The sequence below is a fragment of the Ptychodera flava genome, chromosome 2 (assembly GCF_041260155.1).
Source record: "Ptychodera flava strain L36383 chromosome 2, AS_Pfla_20210202, whole genome shotgun sequence".
NCBI classification, from domain to species: Eukaryota; Metazoa; Hemichordata; class Enteropneusta; family Ptychoderidae; genus Ptychodera; species Ptychodera flava.
Window position 1 is genome coordinate 28,383,389 of NC_091929.1, and position 21,646 is coordinate 28,405,034.

The following is a 21,646-nucleotide window of genomic DNA, read 5'->3' on the forward strand; positions in this document are numbered from 1 at the left end:
CATTCACACATCTACAACCCTGGTGGAAAGTGTAGCAGTCCGATTTCTCTTACAAGAATATGACAATGTTGGAGGAGAAAGTTGCTTTCTATATGTTGAAAATTATCACCTGAAATGCCAAAAATATGGGGAGGTTTGGATGAGCTCTGTTAAAGCCCCAATAGCTGCTAATGTTTAATAAACCGATCTCAAAATGTTCTTAGTTTTCCAAGAGTTTTCTTTGAATAAGACCCATTGCAGACTCAAAAAGTATATAACGCTGCCGTGAGTGTAAAAGATGTCATATAAATTCAAAGGTTTTAACGTCATTTTAGATTTCCCGCCATTTTCAAAAAACTAATCATATGACAGAGAAAATAAAGACTACTACAACAAAATGTTGGCCATCCTGTGTTGTGCATTATAGTAAATGGCATCATGCTTGTTTCTGGTATGATCACAATTTGTATGTGCAGGAAATACTGTTTTTTTTGTATTTTCCCATGAGAGCGCCATTTTATGGGTGCGGCACCCGTTTATTATTAAGCCTGTTAAAACGTGTAGGCATGGTCCAAATCGGCGAACAGTGATACTTCAATACACGTCCTTCAGTTACCAGATTTACACGAACCAACTTTGGTTTGAAAATAAAATAATGAATATAATGCGTAAAATTAGCAGCTATTGGGGCTTTAAAGGGTCAGGAGTGTTTCTAATGAAAAAGTTATTTCTGCAAATTTTGATAGGGTTATTGGAGACTGTTTCTCATATTTTCTGTGAAGAATGGGTACATTTTGAGTCTGTGTGTTAATTTGCTTGTCTGTAGTGGTCCACATGCTGTGTATTTACCAATTTTGATATATATTTTTAATTTCTCTATTTTCATGTCTAATATGGTGATAGGAACTTGAGGGATAAGTACACTCGGTGTGACAGTTTTTGGACGACCTCAGTTTCCGGACATTTAATGACATGCTGCTCATTGTACTCACTTCGCTCTGTATTGACAGCGTTGTACAAGTCATGTTACAGCATAAGTCCGGTCACGCTGCTGTCCCGTTTTGAATAGTTATTTTTTCGGTAGAAAGGTATTTTGGGCGCTACAGACTTGGCGAAGTTAACCACACCGTATGATACAAGGTGTCGAACGCAACACACAGAGACAGCCCATGTCCGATATCTAGGCGCTATACACGTCGAAATATAGTTGCGTCGTCCATGGATTAAACGGAACTGATTTATCACGAAATTTTTACAGACAGTTTTCTAAACACATCGAAATTGAAAATCGGGGGTTTGAAGTTTCAAAATATCAATATTAAGACTATAATCATATTCTAAATACGACGTCCGATTACTACGATAGCAGTCCGATTACTACGCACTCAACATGGGGTCAACAATTTGGCAACTTTGACCCCCTAAATACCACTTCCGTCGTGTTAACAGTTGGAGGATAAACACAATAAAGTTTCGAATGGTATGGTAATAAGATTTCGTACTGCTCGTCATTTATGAAACAGCTTTGAGCGAAATTCACTACCCTGTCCGAAAACTGTCACACTGAGTGTATCCGTTCTCAGTGTGGATAACCTCAGCAAAAGTGAGCGCCGAAGCATGTATTTCTCAAAGTCAAGTTGTCACATGACTTGTCACACTTGATTGTTTTCCAGTACTTTGGGACCTTTCAACGTACTTGCTTTCAAGTTTAACATTGTTTGCTGTAGAACTGTGTGTGTCTAAAGTTTATAGTAAATAATTACATTCGACGAGATAATGGGCTGGAACTTCGACAAGATCACATATGAAGTTACATGTATTTGAATCCGTGGTGCTTGCAACAATTTTTTTTTATAAAGAAAAATTTATTCCAACAAAGTGGCAAATAAACAAATCTTCATGAATGTGTAAAGCGATTGGAGTCACAGGGCGTGTGAGCAGCGCCTTCATGTGCTCAGTCCATAGGAAAACGAAAGGTGTAGTACATTGAGGTGAGGGCGCAGATGTATTAAAGGGCTAGGGTTAAGAATCAAGAGAGGCATTAAACTAGCCCTTGCACCATAGGTTGGGCTAAACCTACCGAACGGTGTACTGCTAGATGGAGCTGGAAAGTTTGAAGACTGCTTGATACAATTTTCTGTGTTTTTCTTTTCACCCTCTCCTATTTATCGGTTTTGGCCGACCATGCTTTTGTGCACAGGATTTCACTGTCGTTTTCCGTTTTGATCTTATGGAAGACCGGTCACGACATGCGACATGCGAGTTTTTTTAAACTGCGACCTGGGAGTTCTCAAACTGCGACATGCGAGTTCTTAAATTGCGACGTGCGAGTTGCAAAACTAATATGGCTTTTGCATACATGTCATTTCGTTCTCCTCCTAACGATGGATTACAGAGGTAGAGACGAGCTTATTTCTGCATACTTCTACAATGGATACACCCTGGGAGAAATAGCGGCCACGTTAGGACTCCGACATGTATGGAAGACCGCGCGGTCACGACCTGCGACATACGACGTGGGTCTTTAACTGTGATCTGCGACCTAACCCTAACCCTAATCCTACCCTAACCGTAACCCTACCCTAACCCTAACGCTAACTAACCCTAAGTTATGCCGTTTATACAATTTTTCTGTTCCTTGTACTAACCTCCAGGGTTAAGAGAGCGAAGTAAGGCTTTTTACGAGAGAAAACCTAACCCCTAACTCTAACCCTAACCCCTACCCTAACCCTAACCCTAACCCTAACCGCAGATCGCAGTTTTAAAAACTCGCATGTCGCATGTCGTGACCGGTCTTCCATATGATCTTACTACAAAGCAATAAATTATGTTACCTGGCATGTGAAAAAAAAGGTCAGCTGCAGCCCTCGGGGTCACTTCGACCATGGACAGAAATATTGTATGCAAATAAGATGTGCAGTGCAAACGTACTAACGCAACTCCCCAGTACATGCAGTAGGAAAATGGCGAGAAAACTTCACTTACGGCAAGTATTCTTTGTTCTGCATATCAGTGTCCTTTCTATCGAAGGAGCATTGCTTCAAAATGTCGAATGTCTGTCCGGGGACAATTATTGCTCAAGATCCGACATCTGTGCCTACGTTTTCACTTTCAACATGAATGGTGATGGTGGTTGTCCCAACCTCAAACAGGCGATCAACAAAGTGGACAACATCGAGACCGACATTACACAACTGGGGTTGAGAATTGAGAACACAGACGCCGAAATTGAGATCATGAAACAAGAACAAGACAACACGCAACAGTCGGTTCACCAACATTTTGATATTATTTCGTACCTCTTGGATGAGGTTGCAAGAATGTCAGAAGAGATTGGTTACATAAGGGACGCCATTGAGACGAAGACAGAGAAAATAAAAGATCTGCAAAAAAGATTAGACGAAAAAGACGAACGAATCTACCTATTGCAAAATGAACTGTCCAAGCACAGCTCTCGTCATGGTAACTAAATAATTTACTTTACAAGACCAAAGAAAGTACATTCTTTGTCTTCCGCGTTTGTTTTTAAAAAAATTTCAGGAAAAACTGTGACACACATAAGCTTAATTCTTTTCAGTTTGTTTACACTTGGATCATGTGGTACTTGTGTCCGGATCTTTATCCGCATCTCCATCAATGATCTTGTCTCTGAGTCTTTGACCCAGTGGCTATTTGTCAGACTCACTAGCTAGGCTATAATTTGCCACGCCGCCCAGCAATCTCTGTTGCGGACATTGTACCTGTACTCCATCAAGTGATGCGTGTTTTAGGGATACCAGTCTGTCTAGACATCTGTTGTCTGTGAACTAGTAGCAAATATTGACTGAAGGTTACACATTAAACAAACACGATTGGAACTAATTTGGGATAATTGAATTTTCATATTTTGCTCATTTCTCAAAAGTGTTAGGTGCCATATAGCTGAATGTTGCAATATTGCAAATTACTCATAAAACAAGTGTGTAATGTAAAAAGAAAAGTAGATGAGATAACATTTGTAGTTAAATCGACATTACGTCACCATCCAATTGTATTGACCTATTTGTCACGACAATAAACACGTCTTTACAGTGTAACATTATCTTCTATGAATGAATATAGCAATCTGCATATTGTAACTAAAGGCAAATTAGGTTTGTGTCGAAGGTTTTGTTACAATCTAGAATTTATTTTCCTAAGATTAATTTCACGATAAAAGATGCAAAATTGGTCCACTACCACTTGTCCGATACAAAGTGCTCAATACAAGAGTAGAGCGAGATATATAAGGGTACGTTGCTGGAGAATTGATTTTACAATTTCATCTCTACAACGTTGTTTCGTGAGTCGCGAGACTCACTCATCAGGAGACTAGACTGGAGTGAATCTACATGGGCTAAACATCGCTGATTCCGCAGGTGGTGGAATTTTGGTTGAGATTGACAGTTGTTGCATAACAATATCTTACTGTTGCTATGAATACTCATGTTTACGGAGAGGACTGATTTACTTGGTTGGATGTACTCGGGAGTTACTAGTTGTCTTCAAATTCTTTTAGCTCGTCGATCGGGGGTGGGTTCTTTGTGAACTTGAAGCCATACGTCTGTTTGCAAAATGAAGTTGAATTGGGATGGAGGAAAAAGTGTGCTATCCATCGTATTCTGCGTAGAAATTGTTCAGTCTTTCTATCTATCTATCTATCTATCTGTGTATCTATATAAAATCATATATATGAACATACATAACAATAGAACACTGCTTTCTCTCTCTCTCTCTCTCTCTCTCTCTCTCTCTCTCTCTGTATACAAACACACATATCTGTTTTTCTTTTGTAGACCAACTGGCCTCCATAAAATTAATGAGTACGGACACAAATGTAGTAGTTTCGACACCTGTTCCTGATCTATCAACGCTCACCGTTTGTTTATGGATGAAATCAAATGGAAGCGATGAAAAGGCCGGACTTGTGTCGTATGCTGTCACAGCAAACGCGAATGAATTTCTTCTCTTCTACCGTCACGATGTTGTCCATCTATGGGTGCAGCAGCAACTTAAAATTGAAGCACCTCCGTTGAACGATGATCAGTGGCATCACGTGTGTGTCACGTGGACGTCAATTGAAGGCAGGTGGCGACTATACCTGGATGGCGCCCTCGAAAGGGCAGGAACGGGTCTGAGTGCGGGAAGCGCGGTGGCCGGTGGAGGCTTACTGGTTTTAGGCCAAGACCAGGATTCGCTTGGTGGAGGTTATGACCCTGACCAGGCTTTTATAGGAGAGATGACTGCCTTCAACATGTGGTCAAGATCTCTGAACGATGTTGAGATCGCCCAGGTTGCTAAGAATTGCTCTATTGGCGGTGATGTCTTCGCCTGGAATAATATCGATCTTCACATTGGCGGCGATGTTTCTCTACAAGTCGCCAACGTTTGCTGTAAGTACACACTGTCGAATGACGTTCATTAAAATCAAACGAATGATAAACAAACAGCTGTCGAATGACGTACACAGGAAGGCATCAACTTTATCGTGGCTATTTACCAGTGTTACTTTATTTTAAACGTAAGGCTACGTGGTCAGCTGGTTGCCGCCGCGCCAATAGGGTTTTTCGGCAAATCATTACCATTATCACGATCCCTCCACAAAGGAGGGACCGTGCCATTATCAACCGAATATTTATTGATACTGTCGATATGGTGACAAACGAAACAAAAAAAGGAAAGCTTTTCATATGAAATGAAGGAGTCAAAAGTATTTAAGCATTAGTTTATAAATTATTCGTTTATCTCTGTGTTCACAGAAGAAAAATGATAAATACCTGTAGCTTTAGTCTCTCCATAACGCCCATTAGCCACATAATTACTTTAGATCTTATAAATTAAAGGTATACTGTCACCTGTTCCAATTTTGCCACAGTTACCATGGAAAGAGAAAATCTAACCAATCACAGATTTTAAGCGATCGATGCTTTTAAAAAACAGCGCCCTCATATGGGCATTTCAATACCAAGGAACGCCCCTTAGATTACAGGTGACTGTATACCTTTAAGGTAGCGACTCAGGTTAATTGTCACTTATTTTCAATCCTCATTTTCACAAAGAAGTGGTCACACACCCAACATGTGGTACTTTTTTATCTGCTCGGTCACCGAAGAGTTCAGAAAATTTGTTAGTTTTTAAAAAACAGTGCGCATATGGCTGTTTTACTAAAAAATACGTGTTTTTTAGTTTTTTTACTCAAAAAAGTGTAAGTACAAATCTCCAATCGGCCTTGGTGATCTGTTTACGGCAATCAACGGCTGGGTATACTGGGCAAAAAACAGTGTCCCGGATTTTTGAAATTCGCTTTTGTTTTCGCACAATGCGCCTTCAAAGTGTCAACTTGACGTTTTTTGCATAAATTATCGGCCTTTGTTCACGTTTGTCACGATATCTTCACTTCCAGGCCTTTTATCGGAAATCTGAGACACAGTCTTTCAGATATATTCATTCACTGTCCACAGGTGAAAAATCAGGCTAATCTGTCCAGGCGCCGCCGACTTATACTTATTTGAATAATGTAGGCACTGCCAAAAACGGAACTGAGAAATCAACAATTTGTGTAAACGACCTATGCATCACACATCATGGCCAAGAAGTCTGAGTCGCGCACCATTTTCTGCAAATTTTCTTACACCAGGACTAAGTTGAAATATTTAGAGTAAGTTTTGGGAATTTAGAATATGTTTAGGATTGCAGATCGTGTGAAAATAGAAAGAAATTATACACTGAACTGGCAAATGCTTAGTGCCAGCAGTGGGTGGTATTTACACAACAAACACAGAGGGGTAATTAGCGATTTAATCCATTTTTGGAACGTTTAACTAGTAGATTAACTGTATACTGTTGTCTCAACGGTTACAATCTGGTTACCAGTGTTCACAGTCAAGACGAACTGAGACGTCGAAAACTTGTTGAAACTTGTGTAAAAAAGTCTATCCGATCGAGACCTTTGTGCTGTTGTCGCGCGATCGCGTCGGGCATTCACTTGTTCTTGACTCAAGTTGTCTACCGCCTGTCTCGCGATCGGCAATTTATGCATGTTCTTTGTGAAACATGATTGTCAAGTACATGTTAGCACCGACACTGTGCGAACGGGATGTCAGTTTCTAGTTTTCCTACCTCAAGATGAGACGAACACATGTAACTCTTGACAACATAAAGTCTGTCGTATTTTCTTAGCTTTTGCACAGAAATGACTCGCCGGACGTTCCCACAAGCGGTAACGACCGCACTGCCAAACTTGTCGCCCTTCGTTACGACGGGAGAGATTGACTCGTGTTATTTTTACAAACTTTATTTATATGTGTTCTTGTACCGATTTTATCAAACTAATAATAATCACGCCGTAGCGTAGAACACTGCAGCTGTCATCGACAGCGTGTTCCGAGAGACAGAGTATCGACTAGTCTACAGTGGAGTCACTCGACTTGCGCAATACCAGCGCACAAATAATTATTTCGGAGATTTTTACTTTTAATCAAACTTTTGATGACTGACCTCATATAGCAAAAATTGCTAGTTTCAGCACTTCTAGAAGTTGAGCCGGGTTTGTTTTACGTTCAGTGTTGAGGTCCAGCTAGCAGCTGTGGAGTCTGTGGGTAATAGATAAGTTTAGACAACACGCACACAAGAATCATTTGTGAACCTCGCAATCCACGTTTGACGTAATTTAATTTTTGGTTATATTTAAAGAAAGAAAAGGCATGAAATAAAAAAAATATTTGCATTTCGTTTCGAAAAATTAGCAGATCGGTGAACTTGCTCTTGTGAATCTGCATCATGTGTGTATGAACTCGTGCACTTGCTTGGAAACTCCTTGACATAAATGTCGCGTGTTGTCGGGTACGGTGTTGTTCAAGGTTTCTCAGCAGACACGAAAAGGCTGCACGATAGAAAGATGAAACTTCGAGTTTAAAAATATAAAAGAACACGATAGCTACTAACACCAAGCTTGTACAGAAAGAGTGATAAAATTATCGCAACTAACAGAAATTTCATCTCGCTCAGGCTAATTTTTGGACTCGGGTATGTAATCAGCATAGCCTAATATGTTCGAAAAGCAGTGTGTCAAATACTTTCATAGTTGTTGAACTGAGCACGTCTCTGTTCACGTCCGCGTCCTCGGCCAAATCTGACTCTTCACTGCATTCTCGATCGGTTATTGCAGGGAGTATGAGCCAAAGTAGGACTGTTTTACATTTAATCGACCTTTGCACACGTTGCCGTCTTTTTCAGGTCCGCTTTTGTGGACATCGCTTGCTTTTTCGACGGTATACTGAGCGCGAGCGCCAGCTTTGGTCTGCTCGACTTGTTTGCCATACCGATACATGCGGAGTTCAAAACGCTGCTCATAACGTTGAAGATAGCGCATGCGCACTATACCGCCAAGCCTATACATTATCTCTGCGTGTTTAAAGATATCGTGGTCGGTAATCCGTGACCGTTAACACAAAAGGGAAATAATGGCACGCGGTGTAGCTGATAGTTTGCCATTTTAGTCATATTTCAGGAATTTCCCAGTACGATGTGACCCAACACCTTTCCCCAAGAGAAAGGCCACGTGTCACTGGTTCGAAATTTGAAAAAAAAAAAAAATTGCTAAAATTGACCTTTGAACCTGAGTCGCATCGTTAAGGACATGCTAACTTAGGATATGTATTTCCATAATTGCTATTTACGGTCATTGACAATACTGTTCTTTTCTCTTTATAGAATCATATTCGGTGACGTTTACCAGGGCCTATGAATTAGACTTGCCAGCCACATCGCTCCAAGTTCGTCTTATGATTCGTAGGCTATTTTAAAGTACTAGCATTCAAGACAAATCTAAGATTGGATTTACTTTAGGCTAACAAAATGAATCAGATCGAAAAACCTTCCAAATGTTAAAATTCTGCCACGACGACAATCCTGCTTTCAAGTGATAATTACCCAAGGAAGTATTAAAAGTAAAATACACCAGTGAGGCGACCACTTATTATTGCCGCACAGGCAATAAGTGGCCGGTTACTAATTTTAGGTAATCGTCTAAACCTGAAAATTTAATGTGTTTGAGTCTCATGCAAGTAATAGCAAAACAGAGATCATCTTGGTATAGCCAAAAATCACTACAGTAGTTGTCAGAAAATTGTAAAGTATCGATTATATGAACTTAGCAAAAGCGAAAGTGTCCTTTGATTTGTTTACTTTGTAATGAATACTAACCCAGCACAGTCAACTTTTGAAGTTCACATACATACGTACGCACGTACATACATACACACACACACACACACACACAGTGAACGCGAGAAAATGCAACTGTGGCTTTGTTTGAGAGTGACCATTTTTCACAGCTTTTGAAAGAGTTATATCAAAGATTTACTCTCCACAAAACCGTGACGACGTCAAAGAGATGACATGATCAATTCACTAAAGCTACGATCAATGTTTCTGAAAAATTTTTTGTCTGAATACTTTTGTTCGTTGATGTCCTCACAACGTGACTGTACTTTACTGGGAGCCGGATTCTAAAACTTTAAGTTGTCAATACGAGGCAAAAGAGTTTTTACCATTTTTCTTTTTTTTAACCAAGAACATCGACATTTCAGTCATAATCACGACAGTCTCTCTGATGGGAGAAGAGCACATTTTCCTGTCATCGTACCATGCAACGTTCACAGACCAAATTGAAAATTTTGGAAAATTGGTAATACTCATGCAGAGCTTCAGCTTAAAGGTATACAGTCACCTGTAATCTAAATATGCCCATATATGGTCAAAGGGGCGTTCCTTGGTATTCAAAATGCCCATGTGAGGGCGCTGTTTTTAAAAAGTGGCCACCCACTTAAAATCTGTGATTGGTTAGATTTTCTCTTTCCATGGTAACTGTGGCAAAATTGGAACAGGTGACAGTATACCTTTAAGTGGCACACCAAAGACACACCTACAATTCCAAACTAACTTGATCCCTCCGATCTAAAACATGTCTTTATTAACAGTCCGGGTCAGCTCCAAAATTGGAGACTCATTATGATAATGTATTCCGGCATTCAGCCAATCATCGACCAGATTACATCATTAATAAAGTACAGGTCACGCTGGGTCACAAATTACCCACCAAGTGTGATCGGCAGTTTTGGGCCGCTTTATTAAGCCCCTGTCTTGTGAATTTCGACGAATTTCGACAGTCAACATAATCCATGTTCTCTGCAGAAGGTCATGTCCAACAAGGAGTCCGATTAGTGAACAAATATTCGAAATATTGACTATTCATTTCTACCCCAAGTTTATCGATTTCGCTCAAGTACCGAGAATCATTTTGTGGATGTTCGTCATCTCTATTAGAAATACTGTTATAAAGGTTATTTGTGTAGGTACGCGTATAACATTTTGCAAGAAAGAAGAGCAATGTCAGAGCTTTAAAACGATACCTATTTTGTAGTTGTCAAACGCAGACTAAAAATGGTACGCGATTTTGAAAATGTGTTGACAGAGTGGCCACACACTGTTCCCCATACGGTAGAATTTGTATCGCTGCCATCTCCGACACAAATGGGGTATTCTGAACGATCTGTGTAGGTACACGATTTATATTTCGCAGGACTTCAAGCCAGAGTCTAGGAATCACAGCGATATATGGGGTTTGGTTGTCTTAGCCAGAATAAAACTGGTACGCGATTTTGAAATTGTGTTTTGACAGAGTGGCCACACAACTGTTCGACATTATGACAGAATACGGCGCGGTAGTTCGACACAGTATGGCGTACGTAACGAAGGACGCATGTGGAGGTTGCCAGGAAATACAATTTTTACTGATGGCGCGCTGGCCGCTGATTGGCTAATGAGAGGGGGAAAATATTATGGTATAGCGCTCCAATTTTGGAGCTGACCCGGACTGATTAAGTTCACTGTCACTCAGATATTTTCCATAGTATGATAAGGACTTATGAAAGATCATAGTCAAATAACCTGCTATGGAAAAGATATGTTCATTAACTCCTTTTGTTTAATGATTCTTTCTACAAAGATAAAGAGAGTCATTACCTGAAGAACAAAATGCAATATTTGAGGTACAGGAATACTCTCCATCATTATGACTCATTAAACCAGAATTTGCATACTGAAAAATGCTCATGAATACGATTTGTATAAATGAATACTAATAAAGTTCAGACCTGAAGTCGATGAATACTGACTGTCAATCGTATATAATGTGATTGAATGGGATACCGGTGTACACAATCTTTTTGATGTACCTGACATCAAGAAATGGTTTTGTATCCAATAGTTTGTTTCTGTGGTCTTGTTACCGTACATTGTCTTGCCGAAGATCACCATTGGTTTCATTTTGAACATGTAAGTACATGACTGTAACTAAGATTTTCACAATGAAGATGAATAAATGACCTTCTCTTTCTAAAAATGGACGGGTTTTTATCAGCGTTATCTCAAAGCCAATTGATTGCCTGGATAAAACTTTCAAAGAGAATAAACAGCTAACATTGTATACAGTACATAGTCAATGTAAATGAGCACTAATGGGAACCTGGTATTATGACTGCCACTTTAACCCTTTGCACTCTGACCCCTTGGTGACCTATGACATCACACAGACATTTTTCTTCCTGAGCCGGGGTCAAAGGGTTAAGGTAGGGCGTGCCTCGAAAGTGAAATACTTCCCTTCAAACATTCTTCAATGATACCTTCAACCATACTCTTACCAAATAAAGAATTAAAATCAGGGTTCACCGTACAAAGTTTGGTACTAGAGAAACAAACTACTTGACATTTACCGATATTTGAAATTCAAAATGGCCGCCGTCCCTGTGTTAACTCTCTGGAGGAAAGATTTTTATTTTCGAAAAAACTACAAGGGTAAACATCTTTCTCATTCCAAGAGCTTCAAACTTGAACCCCACAGGCACCAGATCAGAAAAGTATTGAAAAATGTTGATGGTCTGAATATCTGTCCCTGAGGCGCATTCTACAATATCTTTGTATCTTAAGTATTTTCATTTCATTTATATGTAAACTAACTGCCAGGACCCAGACAACACACTGCTGATCAAAACAATGTCGCTGGTTGGCGTTTCTTGACATGCAGATATAAGCCGCCATCTGATCTGTAAATTAGTGCAAACATTGGATTTGGAGGCCTGCTTTCATCGATGGAGAATTCAAAATGATGCAGAACCAACATGAGGGTAATCTTCATCTCACTCATGGCAAAGTTTTGACCGATGCAATTCCTGTTGAGAAAAACAAAAAAATGTTTGTTTGATATGAAGGATGTATTGGGCCATGTCAGCAACTACACATTCTCCTAGAATCACAAACAGAATAATGCATATAATTACACATCTACCATCGACAACAACAGAGTTTTGTGTGAGCTAAAAAAAAAGGCACCCCACCATCTGCAGCCTTATCTTTATCAATAAAATAATATATTTCTAAGCTGAAGTCAAACGTAATGAGACAGTATTTTCTAACTTTGTCAGTGTTAAAAGCATACACCAGTCATGTAGAACATTACTACCATATGTTATAAGTCAAAAAAACAAGTCAACTGAGCAGATTTAGTGAATAATGAGCTCTGATAAGGCATAAGTATCAAAGGCATGGAGAGTGTATAAATACCCCCTAACTCTGTGAGCATTCACTATTGTGAACGAGTAGCACAGGAAAGCAGCATCAGTGTATAATGACGCTCAAAAAAATCTGGATCTTTCAAGAACCACGGTGTAAATTAAAGCACTGAGCAAACATATTACATTGCATTTAACCAACATTCTTTTTTTCAGAGCAATATTTCCTATCAAAGATGATACGACAACTCCCCATACTATATATTTTCCAAAAGCAGAGAATCTGAAGTTTGGTATGGTAGCAAAGGATGATGGGATAGAGAACCTCAATTTGGGTGTTAATGATAAAAATTAATTTAAGTCTTAAATTTGACACTACTTTTGAAATTTAATATCTCATTTGAAACTAGGGTAGCAAAAAAACAATTTTGTTTTACATTAGGCTGATCTATTCTCATTCTTAAATGGCAGGGGTTGAAAGACTGACATTCAAAAAAAGTTATTCAAGTCCATGATGACCAATATAACTCTTATTCAAAGTGTAAGAACTTTATTACTGATCAAATTGCCATTTATTATATACGTTTTAAAGAACATACCATAAAAATTTTGCAAAATTTGATCCAGCTGAAGTGGAGGTATATTTGTTTGCAAAGTCGAAAAAGGGAGAAAGAAGAAGTCAGGAAATTGGGTAATTTGCATAAATCTGCATAAATTTACACTTCTTTTTCACTGAACTCATGACTGCTTGTCATGCTGAAAGGGGACCTGATATTTTAGTATTTGGTCAACACAATAATGAAAATTGAATGAATCGTTGTAAAAGTATGATTTTGAGCCAAGTAAGCTGAGTTTTTAATGTGCAACACCATGTGTGATTTCATGCTGAAGTACTATTGTTAAACAGCGTACCTTGGTCCAGCAGAGAAGGGTACAAAGGCATACGGTGATCTCTGTTGAACATTCTCTGGTAAGAATCTTGACGGATCAAATGTCTCTGGATCATCCCACACATGTTTGTTGTGATGAAGCGCATATATATTGGCACTGACAGTCATACCTGTTAAAATGTTCAACAAATTTACTTAAGTGAAAGACTTAAAATTTTGCTCTAACTTTCCTCAAGGAATCTTTCAATCATTCTCTTTCAAAATCAAGAATAAAAATAGGGGGTCACCGTGCAAATTTTGGTACCAGAGAAACAAATTACCCAAGATTTACCGATATTAGAAATTCAAAATGGCCGCCATCCCTGTGTTAACTCTATGGAGAAAAATGAAAATTTTCGAATTTTGAAAAACTAAGCCGGTGAAAAGTTTTCTTTCACCAAGAGCTTTACAATGAACCCCCACATGTGGTATATAAGAAGAGAATTCTAAAAGTTTGAGAGTCCGAATGTCTGTCCCCGAGGTGCGTTCTACCTTAATATATAGCGCGTAAGAGGTGTTGAATTATTAAGTACGGTACGGTAAGAGTAGTGAGTAAAACAGGAAGTCATGTGACTTTCAGTCAAGAGCAAAGGTAAAGGGTCGATATCCAGCAAGATGTCAAGGGTCGGTATCCACCTTGCAAAATCTGCTTCACACCAGCTGTTCTTCCTTCAAAACGTGGGGAAGCGTGGCTATACATTTAAAGATATAAACTGCACCTCTACCTTTGCAAGATCATCAAGTTTCAAGACATACATGGCCGATTCAATAGTCCAGAGCTTGGGTATCAATACATTATAACTACATACTGGTAGCTCATCTAGCTACAGAATACCAGATAGCATATAACACTCACAAGCAAAAAGACATAATCAAATGTCCGTACTGGCTTCTCAATATGTGTTTGGAAAATAATTGTAAATGATTGACACTGTTGTAAAACTATATATCTTAAAGTCGCCGATGGCTATCATTCTTCAATGGTGAAATAAGACTTTTATTAGGGAGGGTAGTATGAGAATGACATTTTTGAGAATAGAGATTTCAAAAATACCTGGTAAGAATGTTCTTCCATCGGGCAGGTCAATACGTTTGGTTATTTTTCTTGAAATCACTGGCACTGGTGGAGAAATCCGAAGGCTTTCCTTGATACAAAGAGTTAGATATGGAATGCTGTTCAGATCATCCCTGGTGAATAATCCAGAAAATAGTTGTTAAACCGCACCATCTTGGACAGTACATGTTTTTGTAAATATCATAGAAAGTTCTGCTGTACAATTATTTGTCAGACATGGAACATGAAAAAGATGACGGAACAGTAAACGATGTGAATATTACAATAGAAAATGGGCACTTTCTCTGAATGCCCTGAAAAGGAATTTTAAAATCAAACACTCAACACAAACTATTTGAAAAATCTTACGGTATAATTAACTGATATATCGGTATGAGGTGAGTATAATATAAGTATTGGAATGCAGCCAGATGTTAATCCTAATGCAACCACAAATTCCATACAAGACTTTGCCAAACTATCTTTCTCGTTGTGATTTGATAAAATCATTTCACACCCATGCAAGAGGACCATGTTATTGTAATTTACAGAATGTTGACACGGAACAAAACGATGTAGGTAATGTAAAAGCTCAAGGTACAGATTACGATTCATGTGTTTTAACTGAGGCAGGTTTAATATCTTTGGTTCTTATCTTTCATTCACCATTAGCTATGCCAGGGGTAACTGCCCTCTAGAGAGTTTGATGATAATGTTTCACCAGAGATTAAAGTACCAACCATATTGTTACAAGACAGTCATAAATTTCTAATGAACATCCTTGTTTTATACTAGTACTTACAGTGGTTTGCATTGACATGTTGGCAATAGACGAACTAGACATATTGTCTAATTTGAGGTATTATCAACAGTGTCAGGCATAAATATCAGCTAGGCAGTAATATCAGTCACTTACTGTAGAAATCAGCCCTGCAAAATTGAAACAATGTCTAGCAGGGGGTCAGACTTAGTCAAAACAACAACACAACAACATCCATATACCGGTACAGCCCACTTATAACTGTCCAAGATGTATCACTTGCTTTTAGGTGTAGCTTTTTGACTACGTCTGACCTCCCGCAAGACAATGTTTCAACTTTGGCAGAGTAGATTTCTCTGAGATTGACTGGTATTACCACTTTGCTGATAATTACACCTGACAGTGTTGGCAACACCTCAATTAAGACAAAATGTCTGGTACTTGTAATGCCAACGGGTCAAAGCAAAACCACTGTAAAAATCATTTTAAGCCAGCAAACTGTTTAAAATATCCCGTATCCGATTCATACACACATAAACACAGTCACACCACAAAACATTATGCAACATTTAAGTCATTTACCATTCGATATCTGTATTTCCTTTTTTTGCAAAGAACTGATCCACTTCTTCCTGGCATTTCTTTTGGTGTTCTGAGTTTTTCGCCAGGTTGTACAGGCACCATGATATTGCGCTGGCTGTAGTGTCGTGTCCTTCAAACATAAACGTGTCCACCTCATCACGGATTTCTTGATCTGTCAAACCATTGCCATCCTCATCCTAACAGAAACGATAAATACATCTCTCATGTCAAATCAAGCTGACAGGTTTGAAAAGTTTGTTTCATTTACAGATTACAGTGGCAATAAGGAAGCTATACATGCGGACACATTGTCTAAATTGAGCAGTTGCCTACATTGTAAAGTGTCACTATGGTCCAGTGGTAATGTCGGTCTATTACAAAGAAATCAACTCTGTGAAAATTGAAACTTGTGCAATGGAAAAAGGTCAAACGTAGTCAAACAACACAAGATCATCGCATTTTGCAGGATTTTTGTGGATGAGTTAAGTTGTTTTGACTACATGTGATCTCCTTCACAACAATGTTTCAACTTTCGCAGAGTTGGTATCTTTCTTAATGACTAATGTTACCACCTACACAATAATTATGACTGAGAGTGTTGGCAACTCCTCAATTTAGACAGTATGTCTAGTTCCTGTATTACCAAAAGTTCAACGCAAACCACTGTAATAAATGACACTACGGGCACCGTTTGAACTATAAACAGACCTGTATGGTCATACCATTTACTCAAGTACTCGCCTCTCCCAGAAAAAATCACATCAAACAAAATTTGCAATGTGTCTTGGTTATTATATCACAAAAATTCATCACAATGGTCAGCAAACTTTAAACCTAATCAATCTAAAATTATGGTCCATCCCTCTTCCTTTTACAGCGTACAAAGAATTTCTCCATGAGTTGTTACTTGAACATAATTTGATATTCATAATCGTCCTTACACATGTTTTCACAATTTTTAATATAGACACTTACATGTACACACATCATTTCAAATATATATTATTTGATTTCCTTTCATTTTTATTTGTTGTGTATATTTATGTGTTTTGTATTTCTTGTTTTCATAAGTTGCAATTATTGTTTTGTCTGTCTTTACTCGATCTGTTCATTTTTGGCTGCAGGTATTGTGCCTGTTGCTCACTATATAAATTATACAAATCAATAAAATAAATACATAAATAAATAAAATTAGTCAAATGTTTAACCCTTTCACCAATATGGTTTGGCCCAAACCCATATTTATCAATGGTGAGTGTGGACCTGTTTACAGGAAATAAGGGGTGGACAGGTTGAATTCACCTTTGCTGATAACAGTATATCCAAGAAATCAATGTATTTTCTCTTTTGGATCAGTCCTCCTTCCTTTTCGATCTCTAGAGCTTTCCTCCGACTTTCAATCACAGCCCTTGATTGGCTATGGAGAGAATTGAGTGCTCTGAAGTAGTTTCTCCCACTTGAAGTATACTTGTAGATCAGGTCACTGTGGTGGAGGAGGTTGAAGAACCGCCGGATTGTCAGATAGACGATATCATAAACAGCCTTGATGTACGGATGAGAGTCCCTAAATGAGAGAAATGTTGTATCATGACATCCATGTCAATGATTAGCTTAGTGAAATTAATCATCTCAACGCCACTGATTGTAATATCAAAGTAAAATGCCTATAAGTCCCCCTGGACGGTGATTTTGGGTTCAATTCGCGACGTATAGTACAAGCCAATAGGTGAGTGTAATATGAGTGAATGAATGTACTAAAATTGAGTATATACTGTGCCGGTTATTTCTATTATAATTAACTTGTGTGTCTCTGTCATCTTATTGGGCTATTCTCGTCACTTTCAGCCCTAAATGAAGAAGGCAGACAACTTAGAGATTGAATGTTGGAAATTCAGCTGCCGAGACCTAGCATTTCATTAGTTAGGATTATTTTGACAACACACACTCAAACACAGCCTTATCAAATGACAACACATGCTGATGATAAGACGTTTCAGCGCAAGTATGTCAAAGTGCCAAAAGTACAGCGAGGCATTTCTGAACCAAGGACGAAAAGTCTACAGCTGTGTTTACAAAAAACTAATTATTAAATTAACCATTTATCTATTTTATTATTCATTACCCCAAAATTTCATAACAAGCTGAATGCCCTCCCCTTTATTGGTTATAATACATAGTTTGGAGGACTATAGAATTCAACGCTCACTGGTACTTAGACTGAAAGATGTCGCTCGAGGGCGCTCTCTAGTTTGTTAGACAGCGCCCTCGAGTGACGGATCTTTCAGTGTAACTGGTACGACGATGTTGCCACTCTTCAAACATACCAGTGCTTCTCATGACCATCACGGTGTGTATCATTACACAAAACCTGTTAACTTGGTGTTTCATCAAAGTCAATTTGATTCACCACATTGAAATAAATTCCTACTCATCAAAATGCATTGGTGGTTTCTTGAACGGATAAATTTTCTTTGCCATACACGATCTCTGCGCGACCATCTGCTTCAACTGGACAAACAAATTCTGTTAAAAATACATTGAAATCAACTCACTTGACAGTCTGGCATTTGACATCCAGAGTGAATATACACTTCATCAAGCTATCTAGGGTCATCAAGCTGACATGATGAAACATTTCCAGCGATCCTTCGTTGCATTGGCGAGACCATTTTTCCTAAAAAGTCATCCACAGAAAAGAGAGTAAGGTGACCATAAGAAGTATGGTAACCATAAAACTATCAATAACGCACATAATAAAAGACTCTCAATATGAAAGTGTGCACTGTTTCTCCAGGTTTCTCTTACAAGGGGGCAGGAAGGGGGAATTCGCTAATTGCTTGAAATTTGAGCGGATTTTGTTCTGAGGGGGAACTATGGTAATTTATGCAAATTAAGATCTTGTTCAAGATATTGTCAAACTAAGGTTATAGAATTGATCAACTATCGTATAAAAGAGATATACACTCTTTCACCTTTATCTCATCCTTTTGTAGATAGATACTAAGATAGGAAGATTGTATCACTTTTCTGTGGTTACAGATAGTGGATTGCATCACCTGTATGGTGTTACATCATAGACAGTAACCATGAAGTGTATAAATACTCTGTGTAAATCATAATCTCAAACCACATTGTAGAAGGGCGACATGTCCCACGTTTGTGATTATTTGCAGGGGATTTGATTACACATAAGGGGCATTGCCTAACCGTGTGTCCTGGATAAAACGCCACGGGTGATGCTGAGAAAAACACTGAAAAGGCTTCATGATATATCTATTGATGCTGGTTTAGCACCTTGAAACAAGAGCCAGAATTGTATAATATACACTGACTGATTGTACCTGTGATCTGACACCACAATCATTGGTTTTTCATACAAAAAGCCCCCAAAAAGCAGATCCGACCAAAATCTTAAATTGTCATCACAACCATAAACTTACATTTTTTAAATAGATTATCACACAAACAAACAATTAATTGAACAGAAGAGAATGTGTATACAACTGGGAAGAAAAGATATAGCAATGGTTGGATTCATAACCCTGCAAGAAAGGATGCTTGGTGTTTTAAAAACATATGAGGCTGACATACTATGGTGTCCAATCCATGCCAAAATTACTAGTTTCTCTTTACTGTTATGAATTCATAACTTAAATTCTATTCTGAGTTCAATTTTACAACTCACTTACTTTCTGAATTCAATTTACAACTCAACATTCTATTCTGAATTAAATTTTACAACTCAACATTTTCTTTAGTAATACAGAAAGTTGAGAGAAATGATGAGTTGTAAAGTTGAATTCAGAGTTGTAAAATTCAATTCAGAATAGAATGTGGAGTTGTAAAATTATATTCAGAACAGTAGCAATTTTGGCATGGATTGGACAACACAGATATACAACTTCATTTGCATTGAACCGTTGGAACTTCGCAAACTAGACACAACGTCTAATTTAGAGGAATTGCTCAAAGGTCAGGTGTTATTATCTACTAGTCAGTAACATTAGTCAATAACAAAGAAATCAACTCCTCGGAAGTTTACACATTGTATGGAAGGAGGTCAGATGAGGTCAAAACAATAGTTCATATCCATACTTATCTCAGAATGCATAATTTGCAAGCGCTGTTTGTGCGCATGTGTACCTGGTGGTGGTGTAACGTCTGACCTCCTTCAAAACAGTGTTTCAACTTGCATAGAGTTGATATTTTTTTATGATCGCTGCTTGACCATATAGTTACACTTGATGTTGTCAACTCCTCAATTTACACAGCATGTATGTTTTCTGTACTGCCAACACTTCAACGCAACCACTGTACCTATGTGAAAGTGCTAATGAGTTAAACTTGGAATTTCGAACGCACTACGGCATACACAAAACAATGTGCACAAACACGCATTGAAATACAATGTACCGGTACGTGTTTTTCCCATTTGTACATTTAGGTTTGTACATATGGTCATCACGTGATCACTTGTGCATACTCAGTCTGTAGGGCACAGAGCATCACTATTATTCTGGAGTATGATCATTGGAAATACTGACGCTCTAGATGTCATTGATGCTATCAATTATCAATTATCTAAAAGAATAAATGCACAGGTAGAAATTTATTTGCTGTTACCCACCTATCAAGAGTTGTACAGATATGCAGATAAGAATGGACAGTGAAATTGATCTAAATGTTGCCACACTTGTGTAATTTGTTTGTAAAGTTGTTCCAAAACTTGCCTCAGAAGTTGCACTGACTTGTTATAACTGCGGTGAAAATCAAAGAGCTTTTATGGACCCATAATAAACACACACCAGGGAGTACACTTTGCAGTGCACTTCACATACACAGACTCATATTACATTCCTTATATACCGCTGCTTTGAGTTACATTGTATCACAGCCAAGTCAGAGTCTAGTTGTCATTAGACTCTTGTTGCCTTTGCATTGTATGAAGTTCTTTGGCAAAAAAATCATGATCTACAGGAAAAGAGGTGTATATATGCCAGAAGTAGTAAGTTAGAAAGTTGTTGAAATGTACGGGGATAGAAAGTCAGGAATATTTACCCTACACACACAAACACTAATCAGTGTTATTTATTGCTTTATCTCAACAATTACAAGCAGAAACCTACTGTGAAACAACACTATCATCTGTCTGTTGTTTGCCGCAACTCAACTAAAGTTACCGATCCTGTGGTAAATTTTGAAACAACTTTACAAACCAATTACACAAGTGTGATAACATTTAGATCAATTTCACTGTCCATTCTTATCTAGATACGACAGTAAAGATTTCGATGCAGAACTGCAAACATTGTGAAACATTTCTGACCTCTCTTTTTTAAGCGTGGGGATTTCCCTGAGCAGTTTTGACTGCAATATCTTTGCTAGGTGACCACCCTCATGAAAATTTTTAGCCTGCTGCACAGTGTTCCTGCACAGGTGCGGCACTAGTGCAACAGACAATACTGTAACTCAACTGTAAGGCGACTTTTTCGCATGCAAATTAGCTGCTGCCGCACAGGCGCAAGAAATGATAGAAACAGTAACTGTGCGGCAGCTTTGTGCAGGAACTGTGCAGCAATATACAGCAGGTTGCGGCAGCTCTGCTGTAAGGCGATTTTTCTCATGCAAATTAGTTGCTGCCGCACAGGTGCAAGAAGGAATGAAAACAGTTACTGTGCGGTAGCGTTGTGCAGGAACTGTGCAACAATACAACAAGTTGCAGCGGCTTTGCTGTAAGGTGATTCTTTCGCATTAT

At 38.5% G+C, this 21,646-nt stretch overlaps 2 protein-coding genes across 2 annotated transcripts in view; one reads left to right on the top strand and one right to left on the bottom strand.

Annotated features, from left to right (window-relative positions):
• The first annotated feature begins 2,648 nt into the window (after positions 1–2,648).
• LOC139118501 (neuronal pentraxin-1-like) lies at positions 2,649–9,191 on the top strand. The gene is made up of 3 exons (XM_070681818.1): positions 2,649–3,441; positions 4,794–5,390; positions 8,710–9,191. Coding segments are annotated over exons 1-3 (1,260 nt in total). The 5' UTR covers positions 2,649–2,780; the 3' UTR covers positions 8,712–9,191.
• A 1,775-nt stretch (positions 9,192–10,966) lies between these two features.
• Positions 10,967–21,646, bottom strand: part of LOC139118497 (cytochrome P450 4F4-like) — a 34,035-nt gene continuing 23,355 nt past the window's right edge. Inside the window, exons 4-9 of the mRNA XM_070681805.1 lie at positions 18,444–18,565; positions 17,194–17,455; positions 15,892–16,088; positions 14,550–14,683; positions 13,479–13,626; positions 10,967–12,227 (exon numbers count right to left, since the gene is read on the bottom strand). Coding sequence (XP_070537906.1) covers positions 12,044–12,227; positions 13,479–13,626; positions 14,550–14,683; positions 15,892–16,088; positions 17,194–17,455; positions 18,444–18,565 — 1,047 coding nt within the window. The 3' untranslated portion in view covers positions 10,967–12,043. The remainder of the gene's footprint in view (positions 12,228–13,478; positions 13,627–14,549; positions 14,684–15,891; positions 16,089–17,193; positions 17,456–18,443; positions 18,566–21,646) is intronic.